Genomic DNA, 19,929 nt, shown 5'->3' with positions numbered 1-19,929 from the left:
CTAAAAAAGCCAAACTCACAGAAACAGTAGAACAGTGGTTGCCACGGTTAGGGGGCGGGGGAAATGGGGAGATGTTGTTCAAAGGGACAAACTTTCAGTTATAAGATGAATAAGTTCTGGAGATCTAATGTACAGCATTGTGATTAGAATTAATAATACTTTATATATACTTGAAAGTTGCTGAGAGAATTAATCTTGTGTTCTTATCCCCTCCCACACACACAGAAAGGTAACTATGGGAGGTGATGGATGCATTCACTAACTTGATTGTGGTAATCATTTCACAATGCATATGCATATTAAATCATCACGTTGTACACCTTTTAAAAAATTCACGTTCTACAATCTGAATATATACAATTTTTATTTGCTAATCATACCTCAGTAAAGCTGCGGGGGTGGGGAGGAATGATAACCATCTGAAAGGAGTACAGTAACCCCAGGAAATTGAAGACATCTTTCATTTCCTTTCTGTCAACACTGCTAACGGTGTCCGAATAAATATTTTTATGCAATGATTTTCCAGTTGCACTTTTGAGGTGCTATTTTCAGATTATATTTTCAGTCACCAATCCAATTTAAAAAGTAAACTTGAAGGATAACTTCTCCATAGTATCCCAGGTATATAGCTTGTTTATTTATTCATTCACTCTGTGTCTTATTGTCCTGAGAGCCAGGCATAAGATGAATAAGGCATCGTTCCTCACCTTAAAAAATATGGTCCAATTAAAAATAAAGATGCTGTGATGATCCATGTAAAAAAAAAAAAAAAATATATATATATATATATATATATATATATATATATATGGTCCAGTGAGGGAAATAGACCAATGAACAAATAATTACCGGGCAATCAATGCCATGATCAAGGTGCACACAAAGTGCTATGGGAGCATAGAGGTCCCTACAGACCAGCTGTGCTAGGGATCAGGCAAAGCTCCCCAAAGAAGGTGACATGTGAGTTCTTCTTGAAGGATAAAGAAGACTTCTAGGTAGAATGAACAATAAATGGCAAGTGATTTTTGTGGCCTTTACGAGAGATGTTTGGGGAAGGCTCTGGAACTACAATGAAAATAGAAAGACCCCAAAATGTCTTTTATTGTGTTTGAGAAGAGGTAGGGTGTGAGTTAAACATCAAGACGTTTTCCAAAACAGAAACAGACTCGCAGATATAGAGGGCAAGCTAGTGGTTACCAGTGGGAAGAGGGGCGGGGAGGGGCACTATAGGGGTAGGGGACTAAGCAGTACAAACTATTGTGTAAAAAATAAGCTACGAGGGTATATTGTACAACATAGGGAATATAGCCAATATTATATAATAACTATGAATGGAGTACAACCTTTAAAAATTACGAGTCACTGTGTTATACACCTGTAACTTATATTGTACACAAACTGTACCTCACTAAAAAAAAAAAAAATCAAGATATTTTCATCACAGTAAAATGGTGATTCTTGCCTGTCAATCAAAGTATGTTTCTGGGTTTTGTGTGGATGAATTATATTCAGTTTTAATTAAGAGGAATGTCTTTCCCCAACACTGAATCATTTCTCAAGTTACTGTTACCTTGTTCATGTTCAGTTGTTATCTAATGAGGAGACACTAATTGGATGGCTAATGAAATACTGAGCAGGTTAAAGGAAAATTGGGCGAAGGGAGGGCTTTAATGCAGGCTCATCACACCTGCAGACTCGCCATGCCTTCCTGGAGCTTTCACTGTGCTTCTCTTTTCTTGCACTCTGAAGGCGGCTCCACAGACGCTGTGCACTCAGGTCTGGCCCGTCAGGTGTCCAGCCTTCTCACTAACCACCTCGCCCGAGCGACAGAGAGCTGTGGCAACCAGGCTGCCGGGAATGATGCCCTCCAGGACGTCCTGAGTCTTCTCAATGACCTCTCGAGGTAAGGAAGGCCCAGCTGGGGCTTCCCTGGTGGCGCAGTGGTTGAGAGTCCGCCTGCCGATGCAGAGGACACGGGTTTGTGCCCTGGTCCAGGAAGATCCCACGTGCCGCAGAGCGGCTAGGCCCGTGAGCCATGGCCGCTGAGCCTGCACGTCCGGAGCCTGTGCTCCGCAACAGGAGAGACCACAACAGTGAGAGGCCCGTGTACCGCAAAAAAAAAAAAAAAAAAAAAAAAAGGAAGGCCTGGCTGGAGCTGTGGGAGGAGGTGGCTTTTCCTCTGAGTGATTTGGCTTCCTTTGCGGGTGGTTGTCTTTAGAAACATCTTACTAGGCCATCCTGATATGCTCCTGCATCAAGAAAAATAGCAGAGGATGAAGTCATTGAAAAATAGCATTTAGTTCCAAAATAAGAAAATTATTTAGGTGAATATCTACATCATAAAATAACATATTATCATTTGCTTCAATACTTGACTGGCAACAGCTGCTAGCCTTTTGAGTCAATACAATTGCATTCAGTAACCAAACATCTTTACCTTCATTATAGCAAGATTTAAGGATAATCAGCCAGGACCTGTAATTAATTCGCCTTCTCATGCTGTGTCTTTAAAAGAAGATACTCTGTGGAGGTTTAATCATGTGTGAGCTGTGAGGCCCACAAAAGCTTGTCCACATAAGGCTGCTTATTCTTTGGTTTCTGCTGAAATGTAACAGGTTCAGCTGTGGCAGATCCCAGACTCTTGAGGCCAGTACAACACTGTATGATCTCTGGTCTTGAAGCACTTCTTAAAGAGGAATAAAAGACTAAACTAAAAGCCTCCTAGCTTGGGTTTCTAAGTCTTGGTGTTCTGTGAATCGTGCTGAACTATAGGATCTCAATTAAATAAACATCAAGTATCAGAAAATATTCAAAAATCTTTTAAAGTATTATTGGTCAATTATGAGCTTTCATCGGATGTTTACAAAAACCCTTAATTCTCCTTCATAAAAACGTATTGCCAAATCTGTGTCTTCCTCATTAAATATGAAGTCATCAGTTTGTTCAACCTCATCTAGGGAACTTCTGCTTCTGAATTTCTGTAGATAACATTCTCAGCATTGTGGACCTTTTCTTCCTCCTTTTGCAGGAGTCACATAGGTAAAGCCATCCTGAGCCAGCCAGCTTGTGTGTCCAAACTCCTCTCCCTGCTGCTTGACCAACGCCCGTCCCCAAAGCTGGTTCTTATCATTCTTCAGCTGTGCCGGGCGGCACTCCCGCTGATGAGCGTAGAAGACTGTGGGAATGTGGAGCTCCCACCCTGGAGCTATTCTGTCCCCTCCCTAAACAGCGAGCAAGAGGATCCCAGCGACCCAGCGTCCAAGATCGCCTCGTTGCTCTTAGCAAAGCTAGCAGATTACGTGGTCCCAGGTGAGTAGCCTCCTGGACGGAAGACTGGCACTGAGGCGCTCACTTCCTGTGGACGGTCAGACCGAGCTTTCCCTTGTCCACAACTGCAGCTGTGCTTCCTGTGATAAAAGGGAGAGAGAGCGGAGAAGGGACGAGCGGGAGAGAGGGAGGAAGAGAGATTCCAAAGCCAGTGCTTTCCTTATACAGGGGAGCCGCACAAACAACTTCGCAATTTTTTTGTTTGCTTAAAGGATGTCAGACAGTCCTTTCTCCAACCGCTTCCGAACCTGACACCACGCTGACAAAAATCAGCCCCAAGAGTTCCTTAAAAGGAGATAAAGACCCTGGAGAAGAGAGTGAAGCAGTGGATGGCAAGCTCTCTATCTTTATCCACAAGCGGGAAGACCAGTCATCCCATGAAGTTCTCCAACCATTACTAAGGTGATGATTGTAATAGCTATATGCCATCAAGCACTAGCCATGTCGCAGGCACTGTGCTGAGTAAGCCCCTTACAGGTATCAACTGTCTCAGCCCTCTTAACACCCCTAAGAGGTAATCAATGTTACTATCATCCCTGTCATTACATATGGAGAAACTGAGGCAGAGCTGAAATATAAATGCAGGTCCCTCTGATGCAGAACCCAAAGGTACTGTCTCTCCAGACCCAACAGAGTGAAAATCCTGTTGAGAATGTATCATTTGTGTCCTACGAGGAGTCTATAGTGTGACCTGGGCTTTGAGAAGGAATAATGCAGCTTGGTTTTCAGTTATTGGCATCCTTCAGCCATCAGTAAATTTAGGGATACCATTGACTGTGAGGTGAAGAAATAAGAAACTTTTTTATAACTTTATTTAATCGAAGGATGAATGGTATGATTGCTCAACAAGGAAGTAAAAATACATAATTACTGTCCAAAGTTTACAAATCTACAGGGCCCTGTCAGTGGAATCCAGGACAACGAGAAGATCCCACAGAGCACAAGGGAATTTAGGAGAGGTGTTTATGTCTCAGATGGAAGAGTCCTCTCTTCAAATAAATGATTGAATGATGGTGTCATCCTCATAATTGGATCCCTTGTCTGCCATCATGGCAGCCGAAAGCACTACTAAGCGTGGTCAGGGCAAGTCAGCACATAGATGAAGAAACTTCCAAGGAACATTCCTGGGCACTGTGAAACGTCATAGTACAAATTTGGTGAAAGATTTTTTTGAGAGCCAGGTTTAGGAGGCAGGGGGAGCTGAATTATTAGAAAGGAAGATCCAGTCATTCACACCAAGGCAGCAATCCAGGCTGTTCTTAAAATCCCCTCACTTTGGGATTTAGATCACTCACTGAGGCCTCCCCCATCTGTGACCATGCCTGTAAACTCATTGCCTCTCTCTGCCTTCCCATTTTAGTAGCTCAGAAGGACGGCCCTTCCGACTTGGTACTGGTGCCAACATGGAGAAAGTCGTGAAAATGGACCGAGACATGACAAAGGTAACCCCAATATGAAGGAACCCGCTCCGCCAAGACCCACAGTCGAAGAACATATGCCAGGCTTCAGGTTTTCAGGAGAAATTTTTTTTTTTAATTTCAAGTTACCACAGGGTGAGAAATTGAAGACAGTGGCTTAACTGAGGCCATTTTCAAGAGAACTAGTCAAAATCAGTGTATCATTAACGTTAAAATGTAGAAGAGAACTCTTGGTTTTGACCTAGAAATTTTCTTAGCTCTGTTAAGAAAGTTCTACAGCCTAAAAATACTTTAAAAGTGATCAAAAAAAAAAAAAAAGTGACCATAGGGTGAAAGGTTAAAAGAGTAATAATAATAGATAATAAGAAATAAAGACAAAAAAGCCCGTGAAAATATAAAAATTATGCTCAGGTTCACAGATTACACGATAAATAATTAAAGGGAGGTAATAAAACAATAGTAGTGTATCATCTTTACCTGTCGCACTGATAATGTTAAGATCGATGGTACCCATTATTGCCAAGGTGAGGGTAAATAGGCATTTTCAAGTATCCAGAGACAAGCCTGTCCTTGGCAGTTCTGTTTGTAAAAAACAAAATAGAATCTGTGTACCCATAAATAGGGGATTTGTTAAAGAAATTATTACATTCATATAATGAAATACTGTACAACTATAAAAATAATCAGGTAGGTCTAAATATATAGACATGGATATTCATGATATTTTATGGTATCAGGTTCATATCAGTGATCACAATTCATGATGTTTTGATAACTGATAAAAAAGAAATCAAAACTGCGTAGCGTGGCCTATGATTATGTATGTCAGAATCTGCATGGAAAAAATTCTAGAGGACTAACAGTGATCTCTGACTGGATGAGGACAAAGGATGTTTGTGGAGATTTAACTTTCTACATATAATATTTTAATATATGAATTTATAAAAATGAGCCTGGATTAGGGGAAACAGATTTTTTAAAGTATAGTGCTGAGAAGAGCAAAAAGAATATGAATGTCTTCAATCTGATCCCCAGGGTGGCTGCTGTGAGGTGATTACAGAAGAGGCGGCAGCTGCTCTGCGAAAAGCAACCAAGTGGGCACAGTCAGGCCTCATCGTCAGCGTTGGGCCACCCGTGGAATCGCTCAACCCAGAGACTGTGAGTGGACTGTCCACAGGGGACAAGAAGAAAACCGCCCAAACTTCCATTTGCCGAGAGAGGAACTCTGAACTTGCCAGGTAAAACCTTTCACAGGGTGGAAGCTGTCTGCACTCTTCTCAGACTTACTTTGTAAAGGATTTGTTTTGAGGGTTTTAATTTTATATCCTCCCCTTGACCTGCTGGAAATGAGGACTGAGGGCTTAAAATACCCATCCGTTGTAGTAGTTGTTCTCAAAGTCAAGTCAGAAAGTGATGACCATCCAGGTGGATCCGAGGTTGTGAGGGACAAATAGGGAGGCCCTCCGAGCTGAGTGGACATCTGTGGCTGGAGGATTGTTTTTTTTTTTGAGAAAGGCCACCACCAGGAACACCAGCTATAGTTTTTTTGAGTAGCGGAAATAGTAAACTGTCCTTGCTGCCTTTACTTCATCCAAACGATACTTGTCACCATCCCAACTGTACACAGAAGCTTCTTTCTAGTTGGAGGAAAGATAAATGTGTGTTGCCCCTGGGAAGTTTGTGTGAGGTTCTGTGCTTGCCAGCCAGAGGCAGATGTAGTGTAGGTCCTTTCCTTGATCACAATGGTTTATACAGTTAAAGGTTTGAGGTCCATTGTTTCCAAGGCTTCTTCAGTTACCAGAAAGAATGGGAGTCACTGAAACGCACTTTTTCCAGTATTTATAACTAGAAAATGTTTGCATCTGGTGCCAAGCCTGAAGCCACTCATCTGCCTTATTCATCATCACTGGGCACTGACACTTTTCCCTGTTGACACTTGCAGGACCGACCCTGTCCGACCTTTCATCAGTGGGCATGTGGCAAACAGCATGGCTGCAGAAGTGATCGCCTTGCTTCACAGCTTGCTGATGGCGCCTGAGTCAAATGCTGCTCAGATATGGACCACGACAGCAGAGAAGGCTAGTACGCTGTTGCTGCTTAAAACAGGAAGCAAGACAGAAGTTAATGTTCTGTTCTAGCAAAGGACATTCTAACAAAGAGAGAGTTCCCAAACTGGCCAGATATACTTGTTAACTGTATTTCCCCTGAAATTTGCTTTGATTCAGTAGCTTCAACTCTGTTAACCCACATCCCCTTTCACTGCCAGTTCTGATTTCACGGAAGGCAGGCTAGTGTTCTCAGGAAAAGAATGGCATTCCTTGTTTCTCCTTCTTGCTTGTATTCGATTGATACTAACATGAGGAAATCATGCGGCCTTGCTTTATTGGATTTGTTAAGTGTACTTACTAAGTCCCAAGGAGGCCTCTGTGTGGTTTACACTCCCTGAGTGCTCTGTCAGTAATTCATCTTTACAAACAATATTTCAGTTTCCTGAAAACTAGGGTTTGGTAATCAATTTCCCTTTTCCCAGTCATTCGTGATATGAACACCTTATAACGTGTCCTAAAGGTACTTGGGTGTTGAGATGTAGGTAGTATGCTGTTATGGTTTTCCTGCAAATAAATTTTTGCTTTAGTTTAGGGGTTTTATTAACAGTGTTTGATTCTCCCATATTTTGAGGTTGTGTATTTCCAGTTCTGTCCAATCACGTAAGGCAGATGTGCCAAGAATGTCAGTGGTCATACCTGATAATTATTTCACCCCTCTCATATCCAGAGTTCCTTTAGCACATGGGACCCAGGCACTGTTGTAGACACTGCATCATGCTTAGTATCAAAACAACCAGAGCTTTATCTCCCACTGCATGGGCTGCTTCTTACACTTAGGTTCTGTCTCGTGCGCTGATGTACATTCCACAATTGGGGAAATATGCAGAAAGCATTCTGGAAAATGGCAGCAGTAGTGGCAGAAAACTCGCCAAACTTCAGAGAATCGCCCGCCAGGCTGTCGCTGCACTGTGTGCACTTGGAGGCTTCAAAGAGACAATCAAGATAGGGTCTGAGGTTCAGGTAACCAGCCACCATTTTCCCAAGTCATCGCTTTCCCCTGTATGTAAGTCCATTGATTAATTGCTCATTTGTAAGACAAGTATCATCCACCCAGTTGGACAAAAATCCTTGTTCCTTTAAGCTAAGAAACTCGTGGCTTCTAATCCACACTATGCTGCCGATTAGTCAGATATTAGTACAATACCGTGTAATGTTAACTACGATACTTGTGTCCTGTGGTGGTGGTAATATTGGCAGTATTTTAGAATTGAAAGTGTGAATTTGTATCATATTGTGATCACCTCGATGTAAGGTTTTAGGACCTATTATTTTAACTCATGTTCAGGGCTTGGTATCTGCGTTATAAGAAACTATTACTGTAATGCCGGTAATGACAGCTGTAAGTTTCCTCTTCCCACTTGTCACATCAGATAATTGCTCACACCATCAGAGCTGGTAGGTAGTGCTAATCCCTCTGTGTCTCTAGGTTTTAGGTAGAGGAATATCAGGAAGCGTCGGAGTAGTGGCTTCTATCAATGAACAGGAAGGTATAGCTACAGTCAAATTCCCACCCATAGACTGTAGAAAGACGTCGCAAGCATCAGACACACTGACTATTCCATTGTCTAGACTTTGTGTTCCAAGATCAGAGGTAAGGTGATTTTTAAATGCATCTTAAAATGTTACTGCAGATGGTAACCGTACTGTAATGAGTAATATGCACATACACAGTACAGAAGCACAAATACGTGGTTTTCTTAAATTTTGCTTGTGACGTGTATTTACCTATTGGGCATAATCATTTAATAGTAACATTTGTGTGGAAATTTTTACCTGGATGACAAAATTCATTTCTTTGGTTTGGAATATTCCACAGTGTATTGTATGTTTAATTGTTTGGGTCTAGCTTGCAATTCTGTATGGTGATTTGATTCTTTTTAACTGAAATTTTGAGAATTAACTCCAGATGATAATAACACCCTCATTTCTTATAAACTAACTACTTGAATTTAACTTTTTGCCATGCCCCTCCCCCCACCGCCATCAGGCATTGCCTCTTCATAAACTGTCCATTACTGAGAAGGTAGTACAGGCAGTCCAGTCCATGTTGCTTCCTCAGGAGGGAAGTCTCTCTATTCATACCTCACTTCCTGCAACAGGAGATGGGTCAGCTCCTGTGATGGCAGTCGTTCGGCTCCTGGCTGAAATAAGAACAAGGTGAGCACCCTCCAAAGATCCCCTAATGTGCTGAGGTGGTGCAGGCACAGAGACAGGGGTGCTCCATGGGCCCCTCTGCACCAGGCGTAGTGGGTCCGCAGCGTGAACTTCATGCCAAACTGAGTAACAGAAACTATCCTCTTGTGCTATGTTTACTACAGTTTTTGTTGCATTCCCCTGTTTCTGCGCTTTGAAATAAAGTTTAGCTGTTTCCCTAAGAAAGTAAATAAACAAAATATGATTGATATATAGAGCACATACATAAGGCTCCACTGATTTGCTTTGGTTAAAGAACTTTGTCCTGTCACAGGAATTCTTCTGCAGCTTTGCCTTTTTTAAAGTGGTTCGGACCACGTTAGTACCTATCTGGTCCATCTGCTTTCCAGACTGCTGAGGAGAAAATTAGGGAATGCTCGCAAGTACTGGAGTTGGAAAGAAAATACATTTATTTACAATGAAACAACAGCAAGTTTCTTTTGACAATGAAACTTGTCAGAAAGTTCTAATATGTGTTTTGAGTTAGGTGAGAGAGATCAGCATACAGATTTCCCAAGCGTTTGGACCTCTCTTGTTCCCAGAACATTAATATTGCCCATGGAGCGCCGGTTAGGAAGAGCTGTTAAGAGATGGTGCTGATTTCTCACCTGGCACTTGGTGACTTCATTTAGGGAGGTGGCAGCCATTTTTCCCTTTTCCAATTGTCCACCCAGTGTCAGCAGTTACTATGCGGGGGAAAAGAGAAGTTATATACTTCCCAGCCAGTCCAGCTCATAAAAAAAGCAAGAGGAATGGGGAGTTTGAACCTTGTTTAAATTAGAGGATAAAATTGATTGAAATGTTTTTCACAGTTGACTTTTTAGAGAATGACCATTGATGACTTTGAAATATTGTAAATCTTTTAACATTAAGAGCATGCCTGGTCATGGCCCAGCTTTTAGAAGACAGCTTATTTTGTGAAGAATTCATACAGCAGTGTCCAGCAGCTGTTGAAGTTCTCAACCTAGTAGCCCAGGAATGCAGTGCTGGTAAGTACCTGTTACTTTCCTTTCTACCCTATTGTCTTAAGTTTTGTCAGCACATTTATAATTTGATAATGGAATGTTAACTGTTTTCATGTACACATCCAACAGCTGAACTCTAAACACAACACTTACCACAATTTACTTTCATTTCAGATCTAGAACTGTAAATAAAAACCTTCAGTATATGCCAACTAGGAAATCAGCATTTTTCAATTTAACTTTAGGACCACTATGTCAGAGTGTTTTCTTTTCCCCATTCATATTAATCAGTTGCCTTTATTTCTCAATTAGAATTATGTATGAGCTGTCCTTAGAGCTGCAGATACTTTCTGACTATTGTCATTGGCCACATTTGAATTCAGAATCAAGAATTTGCACTAACATCCATCTTTGTGTGTGTGTGTTTATGGAAAAGTTCAAACAAATACAAGAATAGAGAGACTTTTTTAGTATAATGAACCCTCACGTTTCCATCATCTAGTTTCAACAGTTATCAACTCATAGCCAATCCTGTTTCATCTACGCTGCACCCTCCTGTATTATTTTTAATCAGATTTTTAGATATTCCTTTATTTTATCCATAAATAATTTAGTATGTGTGTCAAAAATAAGGACTCTTAAAATAACTACAATGTCAGTATCACATCTAAAAAATTTACAGTAATTCTTTAATATTATTAAATATCTAGTCAGTGTTCAACTTCCTAATGTTCTCATAAAGTAATACTTGTTTTTACATTTGTTTATTTGAATCAGGATCCAAATAAAGTTCATCTATTATAATTCATTGCTGTCTTTTAAATCTCTTTTTTAAAAAATTCCCCTCAGTATCTTTTCTTCCCTTGCAACTTATTTGTTGAAGAGTTTCCCACAGTCTGGATTTTGCTGATTATATCCTGTGGTGTCATTTAATGTGTCCTTTGGTCCTCAAATTTCCTGTAAATTGATAGTTGGCCTGGGTGTTTTTTAAGTGAAAATTTACCCTTTATCCCCAAGGACATAGTAGGACTGTAAATGTAATTGTTCACAATTAGATTAGCATTTCTCCAATGCTCTATTACTAGCATTTTCATAAACTGTAAGGAAGAAGTGGATATCCTTCCCTTCCCTAATGGTTTTAGTTTTATCCTTTTTTTTTTTTTTTTTGGTCATTTCTGTTATCTATATCATTTACTGTCTCTCATGCTGTTTGCTTTTTTTCAGTAACTCTCTAATCTCTTTTCTGTCCTTAAATTTTTATCCTTTTTCATGTGGCAGTGATTTCTGTTGGTTTGTTTTCGCTTTTTGTCTTCATTCTATATCTGTTTTACTTCTCAAATCTCCTTCCCTTAATAAGCATGGTTCTCTGGAGCCAACAACTGTTAAAAAAAACCTCAGAGAGGGACTTCCCTGGTGGCGCAGTGGTTAAGACACCATGCTCCAATGCAGGGGGCCTGGGTTCGATCCCTGGTCAGGGAACTAGATCCCACATGCATGCCACAACTAAGAGTTGTCCTGCCACAACTGAAGAGCCAGTGAGCTCTGAGGAGCACATGTGCCACAACTAAGGAGGCTGCCTGCCACAACTAAGGCCTGGTGCAACCAAATAAATAAATAAATAAAATATTAAAAAAAAAAACCTCAGAGAGACCCCAAGAAAAGGGAAAAAGAACAAAAGAAAAGGAGCTTGCTTTCTTGGGTGAACTTACTTATGCTAAATACTTGCTTATAATTTACTTTTGTACTTACGGTATGTAGTTCCCTGCCTCTGCTTTCAATATTCTTGGCTTAGATTGCATCCTAAGACTTACTTGACTGATTTTAGCAAGCATATAACTTGCTGAATGAATCACTTACTATTCTATAGGACTCTTTCTGGGTATCTTTTATATATTTTATGGAATAAAGGGGTCTTACTCTGTGAAATTAACTTTGGTACTTAATGTACAAGCCAGGAATCGTAATAATTTAGAGCAAATGGTTTTAATAATAACCCACTAACCCATTTTTTTCTGTGGAAAAGAACCCTGTGGTAAGAAGAAGTTGGAAAGAAACATGGGGGAAGTTCTTACTAATTTTTACAAAAGAGAAGACTATGAGCTTATACATTAGCGATTTATATTCTAAAATACTGTCCTATGTCAAGTGCAACAGTCCTTAATAACTCACTTATTAGATTATCAGAAAGAACTCTGAGGTTAAATGTAGATATCCAAGTTTGGTGATTCCTGAGTCATTTACCTGTATTTAAACAAAAACAAAAACAGGGCTTCACTGGTAGCGCAGTGGTTAAGAATCCGCCTGCCAAGGCAGGGGACATGAGTTCAAGCCCTGGTCCAGGAAGATCCCACATGCCGCGGAGCGACTAAGCCCGTGTGCCACAACTACTGAGCCTGCGCCCTAGAGCCCGTGAGCCACAACTACTGGGCCCGTGTGCCACAACTACTGAAGTCCATGCACCTAGAGCCCATGCTCCACAGCAAGAGAAGCCACCGCAATGAGAAGCCCGCACACCGCAACGAAGAGTAGCCCCCGCTCGCTGCAACTAGAGAAAGCTTGTGTGCAGCAACGAAGACCCAATGTAGCAAAAAAAAAAAAAAAAAAACCCATATCTGAATTACTTTTCAACACAGTAGTGGATTCTTTTTTTTTTCTTTTTAATTAATTTATTTGTTTTTATTTTTGTCTGTGTTGGGTCTTCATTGCTGCATGTGGGCTTTCTCTAGCTGGGGTGAGCGGGGGCTACTCTTCGTTGCGGTACGCGGGCTTCTCATTGTGGTGGCTTCTCTTGTTGTGGAGCATGGACTCCAGGCATGCGGGCTTCAGTAGTTGTGGCTCACCAGCTCTAGAGCACAGGCTCAGTAGCTGTGGCACATGGGCTTAGTTGCTCCACAGCATGCGGGATCTTCCCAGACCAGGGCTTGAACCCATGTCCCCTGCACTGGCAGACAGATTCTGAACCACTCCGCCACCAGGGAAGCCCCAGTAGTGGATTCTTATAGCCTGCTAGGGAGTCAGAGCCTGTGCTCAGAAGAAATACTGTTTAATAAATTAGATCCAAAGTGGTGGGTAGAGGAGAAAGAGTTCTTCGATTATTTATTTATTTATTTATTTATTTAATTTTATTTTTTTGGCTGCGTTGGGTCTTTGTTGCTGCGCACGGGCTTTCTCTAGTTGCCGCGAGCGGGGGCTACTCTTCATTGCAGTACACAGCCTTCTCATTGCAGTGGCTTCTCTTGTTGTGGAGCACAAGCTCTAGGCACGCAGGCTTCAGTAGTTGTGGCACACAGGCCCAGTAGTTGTGGCTCGCGGGCTCTAGAGCGCCGGCTCAGTAGTTGTGGTGCATGCGCTTAGTTGCTCCACAGCATGTGTGATCTTCCCAGACCAGGGCTCGAACTTGTGTCCCCTGCCTTGGCAGGTGGATTCTTAACCACTTCACCACCAGGAAAGTCCCTGATTTTTATTTTTTAATGTATCAAGATTTTTAAATTTCATATATGAAAGTGTCATAAAATGTATATGTGATAATATATTGATTCTCTAAAATGAAAAAATTTTCAATGAGTTTCTTTTATTATTTTACTTCATCTGGGATGAATTAAGCCACGGACTTGGCCACTGTAATGTTAACTCACTCATAGCTAAATTTTATAGCTTCTCTAACCCAAAGAAAAGAGTACCTAATTCCATTTGGTCTAGGAAGATAGCACTACAGAGCTTTTTCTCATAAAGAAATATACCTGGGGACTTCCCTGGTGGTCCAGTGTCTAAGACTCTGGGCTCCCAATGCAGGTCCGGGTTCGACCCCTGGTCAGGGAACTAGATCCCACATGCCGCAACTAAAGATCCCACAGCTGTAATGAAGATCCTGCACGCGGCAACGAAGATCCCGCATGCCGCAACTAAGACCCGACGCAGCCAAATAAATAAATAAATACTAAAAAAAAAAGAAAAAGAAAGAAAGAAAGAAATATTCCTGGGGAGTTAACTGGATCCCTTGGTTGAAACAGCATAGGAAATAGATTGTGAAACTGAAGAAGAGACATATAGAAACCGAAAAAGTTCTCAACTTTTTTTTTATACTCTTACAGATAGCAGAATCTCTCAGATTTCCTTTTCTCCCTCCTTCCTAAATGTACACATTCCCTGAGCCAGAGGTTCTCACACTTGGAAAGTTTGTAAGAATCTCTGGGAGGCACGTTTAAAATGCTTTCCAAGCTCCACCAAAAAGTTAGAAGTCAAGGGTGGGCCTGGGCAGTGTGATGCAAGTGGCCCTCACAGCTCACTTGAAGAAACTGCTCTAAGTTTTGCGTTGACCCACCTTCTTTGCTTTATCTGCCCTTCCTTGTGCTTTCATGGCTTCTGCTGTGGGCAGTCCTTCTCTTGAGGTGCAGGCCTGGTAGCTATTTTTCATAGAAGGAACCCCCCGCAAGCCCCAGCCTCATGAATATACCACATTTAAAACCAAAGTCATCATTTACTCTGGAATCCACTCTCCTTTCCGAATTCCCTATTCTTGGTTATACTCGGGCTATTGTTGACCCTCAGACACTGAGTCCTTCCACATCCAATCAGTTGCCATATCTGATTCTTCCTTTGAAATGCTCCTGAAATTTATCTCTTTTCTGTTCATCTCCACTACCAGCTCTTTAAGTCGGGTACTTTTTATCTCATGTTTAGGCATATGCATTATTCTCCAAACTTTTCCTTCTCGCACTTTGTATTTTCCCATTGTCATCACAGTTACCTTCCTGAAGCCCTGATTTGAGTGGCTGCTTGTCAGGTGCATAGAGCTGTCACTGAGAGGCTGGCTTTCCTAAGTGCAGTTACTACTGTTAAGTTGTCATTTATAGATTGGAATGAATTTACAGCCGGGTCTGGCACTTACTTGTTACTATGGCGAAAGTACAATACAATCAGCCTTTTCTTTCTTGAATTTGTAGCTTAGGAGCTTTTTATTCTCATACTAGATGCTATAAAAATCTCCTCTTATGTTAAGCCTACTTCATGGCAGACATGCCTCAACTCTGCCAAACAGCCCCCACTCCCTTCCTTCTTCCTAAGAATTGCTTTTCCCTTATTATTTGGTCTGATTCCACCTCTCTGCATTGAAGTATCTCCATGACACTTGTTACTGGTTGCTTATAAGGACACTGCTGCAGATGTTATTCACTGTATCCTCCAGCATTCTGTGTATCAGGTCTCTCAGAATAACTTTTAAGTCATTTTAACAAAAATAATTGGAAAATGTTTATTAAAAATAATTGGGCTCTTTATGAGTAGCCAGTTTTACATTTATGTAATGGACTCCACGAATCTATAACTAAATAGTTTCCCCCTCTTTGGTTTGTCTATTGGCAAGCACAGATCTAGACTTGTGTCCCTGACTCCCAGGTGTAAATAAAGAACACTAGACACGTACCTCATGGCCTGGCCTCACTCCTGGCTCCACTTTGACTATTTTATCTTTGATCACTCTCTAATCCATATCATTGGATTATATTAGGTGTCTTAAGTGTCTGTAGGTACTAGGTATGTCAATAAATCTTTCTTGCTACTATCCTAAACATATTCTGTGGTTTACTTTTATTAGAGTACATCTTATTCTTCCTAAGACATCTTTTTAAGTTGAAATATAATTTGCATACCACACAATTTACCATTTTAAAGCGTACGATTCAGTGGGTTTTTACATTGGGCTGGCCAGAAAGTTCGTTCAGGTTTTTCGATAAGATGTTACAGAAAAACCTTACCGAGCTTTCTGGCCAACCCGATACATTCAGAGCTGTGCAGCCATCACCACTAATTCCAGAACATTTATAACCACCCCCCGCGAAGAAAACCCTCTATATTCGTTATCCCCACCCCCTTCCCATAGCCCCTGACAACCGTCAGTCTACTTCCTGTCTCTATGGATTTGCCTGTTCTGGGCATTTCATATAAATGGAATCATATAGTATGTGTGTGGCCTTTTGTGTCTGGTTTCTTTCACTTAGCATAATGTTTTCAAGGTTTGTCCATATTGTGGCAGGTATCAAGTAGTTCATTACTTTTCATGGCTGAATACCTTTCCATTGTATGGATAGACCATTTTGTTTATCCATTGATCAATTTATGAATACTTGTGTTGTTTCTAACTTTTGGCTATTATGAATAATGCTGCTATAAACATTCATATACAAGTTTTTGTGCATATGACTATGTTTTCAATTCTGTTACATATATATAGGAGTGGAATTGCTGGGTCTTACAGCAGTTCTATGTTTTAACTTGAGGAACTGCTTCCTTTTTTGAGGGACCATTTTCGAAAGTGGCTGTGCTTATTACATTCCCACCAGCAACGTATGAGGGTCCCGGTTACTCCATACTCTAGCCAACACTGGTACTGTCTTTTTTATTATAACTAGCTTAGTAGGTGTGAAATGGTATCTCATTTGCCTTTTCCTAATGACCAATGACGTTGAGCATCTTTTCACATATGTATTGACCATTTGTATATCTTCTTTGGACAAATATCTATTCAGCTTTGCTGCCTGTTTTTAGTTAGGTTATTTGTCTTTTTATTGTTGAGTTATAACAGTTCTTTATATATTCTAGGTATACTTGTCCCTGATCAGATATGATTTATAAGTACTCCCTCCCATTCTGTGGGTTATCTTTTCACTTTCTCAAGTGTCTTTTGAAGCACAAAGATTTTTTTTTTTTTTTTTTTTTTTTTTTTGCGGTACACGGGCCTCTCACTGCTGTGGCCTCTCCCGTTGCGGAGCACAGGCTCCGGACGCACAGGCTCAGTGGCCACGGCTCACGGGCCCAGCCGCTCCACGGCATGTGGGATCTTCCCAGACCGGGGCATGAACCCGTGTCCCCTGCATCGGCAGGCGGATTCTCAACCACTGCGCCACCAGGGAAGCCCTGAAGCATGAAGATTTTTCATTTTTATGAATCCAGTTTCTCAAATTTTCTTTCATTGCTTGTGCTTTGTGTATCCTATCTCAGAAACCATTGCCTAATCTGAAGTCATAAATATTTATACCAGTATTTTCTTCTAGGAGTTAGAGTTTTAGCTATAGGTTTTTTAGGTCTTTGATCCATTTTGAATTTTTGTGTGTCATGTGAGGTACTCCTGAGACATCTAACTCTTGACTATTCTAGAGTAGTGTCACAGTGCCAAACCATCCAGAATTCCCTTCCTTCTCGGCTTATTGAAATTCTGACTTTTCTGAGATCTGATTATTAAGCCTTTCTAGCTCCTGGAATGAAGTCACACCTCTGTGCCTATGTTTGTGTCTTATGTCACATAGTAACACACTCTAGCCTTGCACTATGTTCTTTATTGTATGTGTGTATGCATATACATGTCTTATCTCTCCCAGACCGGAGACTTCAGCTCGTATTAACTTTGTATTTTCCAACATCTAGCACTGTGCCTTGCTCATAGGAGATGTTCAGCAGGTTATAGACTTTTAGAAAATCAATTTAGATGATAAGAGTAATAGTTTTCAGGAACTTCCCTGGTGGCGCAGTGGTTAAGAATCTGCCTACCAATGCAGGGGACATGGATTCGAGCCCTGGCCCAGGAAGATCCCACATGCCGCGGAGCAACTAAGCCCGTGTGCCACAACTACTGAAGCGTGCGCGCCTAGAGCCCGTGCTCTGCAACAAGAGAAGCCACCGCAATGAGAAGCCCGTGCACCTCAACAAAGAGTAGCCCCCGCTCGCTGAAACTAGAGAAAGCCTGCACACAGCAACGAAGACCCAACGCAGCCAAAAATAAATTTTAAAAGAAAATAGTAGTTTTCATTTAGTAGATGATAATAAGAGCTTTCATTTATTGAGTGTTTGCCCTGTGCCAGGGACTTGGCTAAAGGCTCTACTTGTGTTATTTTAGCTCATCTTCACAGCCACCCTGTGAGGCACAGGTACTATTATTACCCCTATATTGGAAGTGAGATGGTAAATATCAAGTAATGGATCCAGATTCTGAATCCAGGCAGCCTAACGCCAGAGCCTATGCACTTGACCCCATTGCTTTGCTGCTGAGCTACACGTAGTAGACAAAGATGTCTCAGGATATTTGCTCTTTTGTAAGAATTTGAATAATCTTCTTTTGTAAGCATTTTATTGCTCTGACCCTACTCCAAAAGAGTTGGAGCCCTCTCAGGAGTTGTAGGACTTATTTTCACATATTCAATGTCTCCCTCTCCAGGAGAGCGACTGGCAGTTGTGGAAGTGCAGTGTGAACGGCTGAGGATGCTCTACCGGGACTGTGCTCGGCCCCCGCCACCTCCACTGCAGGCTGACCGGAGACAGGTGAGCCCTCTGCAGTGTCCCACACCTGCTGCCTGTCTGCAGCACGCGCCTGAAGAATTACAGAATGCCCAGCAGCATGTTAATGGCACTGAGAATGGGTGTTTGCAAAGCCATTTGGAGGTGTATGCTCTGCAGTGACATGCTCTCATCCTTGAATGTCAAAGCACGTTGATTTGTCATTCAGAATATCGAAAGATTATAGCAGGGTAGCAGAACTCATTGATTTGTAAATAATTTCTATGTTATCAATAACAGAAAAAGAAAACGTTTTTGAAATTAGATCTATAGTTCATCTCATAATAATAAGTATACATAGAGAGAAAGAGTGACTAAAAAGCCAAAGTGGCACAGAGAAAGTCAGCACTGTGTGATATCACTTACATGTGCAATCTAAAATATACAACAAACTAGTGAATAAAACAAAAGAAAAAGCAGACTCGGGGAAAAACAAGTTACACTGGGAAAAAAAAAAGCAAAAGAGGCAAAAATGTTCAATATTGGCATTCTGTGAATGTTCTTAGCAGCATGATTCATAATAGCCGAAAAAGAGAAACAATGTAAATGTCCACCAACTGATGAATGAATGCGTAAAATGGGTATATTCATACAATGGAATATTATTCAACCTTTAAAATTAATGAAGTGGTAATACATGCTACAATATGGATAAACCTTGAATCATGCTAAGTGAAAGAAGCCAGTCACAAAAGACCACATATTGTATGATTCCATTTCTTGTAATGTCCAGAGCAGGCAAATCCATAGAGACAGAAAACAGACAGATAAGTAGTTGCCAGGGACTGGGAAGGAGAGAAGGATGGGAATTGACTTCTAATGGGTACCATTTCTTTTAAGGGGGACAGGAATGTTCTAAAATTAGATTGTGGTGATGGTTGCACAACTCCGTGAATATACTAAAAACCATTAAATTGTACACTTTAACTGGGTGAATTGTACGTTATGTGAATTTTATCACCAAAAAAATCAGTGCATCTAGGTAAGAGTATACAAAAGTTGCTGTATTCTTGCAGTTTTTCTGTAGCTTTGAAATTATTTCAAGATAAGAAAGTTAGAAATCTGTAAAAGAAGAAATGTCACTTGAAATCTCAACATCTCCATTTTGTGTTTGCAATTCTATTGAATGAGGGTGTCTTTCCCCAATGCAGCCCAAAGAGATTACATGGAGCCCCTCACGAGTATTTCCACCTGTCCGAGCCTGCATGTTCTCATCGCACCTCACTTCCGTCACCTTCCTTGCTGACCCCAGCGCTGGGGGCGGTCTGCCCCGGGGCACATTTATCTATGCCACCTCACCACTGCCCATTCAGGTGAGAAATCACATGACATACTGTCTTCTGCCTCTTTCCTTCAAATGTGAGAGAAAGAGGAAGTTCAAGGGCCCACAGTGAGCCCTCTGATTGTCTGCGCACTTCTTGTGTTTCTTCAGGCCCCATCTTTCTACTGGGAAATTGAAATTGTTTCCTATGGAGATAGTGATGATGACACTGGACCAATAGTTTCCTTTGGCTTTGCTACAGAAGCAGAGAAAAGAGATGGGGCTTGGACTAATCCAGTGGGCACTTGTCTTTTCCATAAGTAAGTGGCTAC

General features: G+C 41.2%; 1 protein-coding gene across 5 annotated transcripts in view; it reads left to right on the top strand.

Moving 5' to 3' along the window:
- Positions 1–19,929, top strand: part of HECTD4 (HECT domain E3 ubiquitin protein ligase 4) — a 190,370-nt gene that overhangs the window by 111,800 nt on the left and 58,641 nt on the right. For all 5 annotated transcript variants that reach the window (XM_030860500.2, XM_030860498.2, XM_030860497.2 and 2 more), the window contains exons 35-47: positions 1,750–1,903; positions 3,029–3,309; positions 3,540–3,729; positions 4,688–4,769; positions 5,781–5,983; positions 6,688–6,823; positions 7,631–7,813; positions 8,280–8,444; positions 8,841–9,010; positions 9,920–10,035; positions 18,218–18,321; positions 19,488–19,649; positions 19,769–19,917. In XM_030860500.2, coding sequence (XP_030716360.2) covers positions 1,750–1,903; positions 3,029–3,309; positions 3,540–3,729; positions 4,688–4,769; positions 5,781–5,983; positions 6,688–6,823; positions 7,631–7,813; positions 8,280–8,444; positions 8,841–9,010; positions 9,920–10,035; positions 18,218–18,321; positions 19,488–19,649; positions 19,769–19,917 — 2,095 coding nt within the window. The remainder of the gene's footprint in view (positions 1–1,749; positions 1,904–3,028; positions 3,310–3,539; positions 3,730–4,687; positions 4,770–5,780; positions 5,984–6,687; positions 6,824–7,630; positions 7,814–8,279; positions 8,445–8,840; positions 9,011–9,919; positions 10,036–18,217; positions 18,322–19,487; positions 19,650–19,768; positions 19,918–19,929) is intronic.

Source organism: Globicephala melas, chromosome 13 (assembly GCF_963455315.2).
Source record: "Globicephala melas chromosome 13, mGloMel1.2, whole genome shotgun sequence".
Lineage (NCBI taxonomy): Eukaryota > Metazoa > Chordata > Mammalia > Artiodactyla > Delphinidae > Globicephala > Globicephala melas.
Note: the sequence above shows the minus strand (reverse complement) of the source record. Positions and strands in the feature narration are given on the sequence as shown.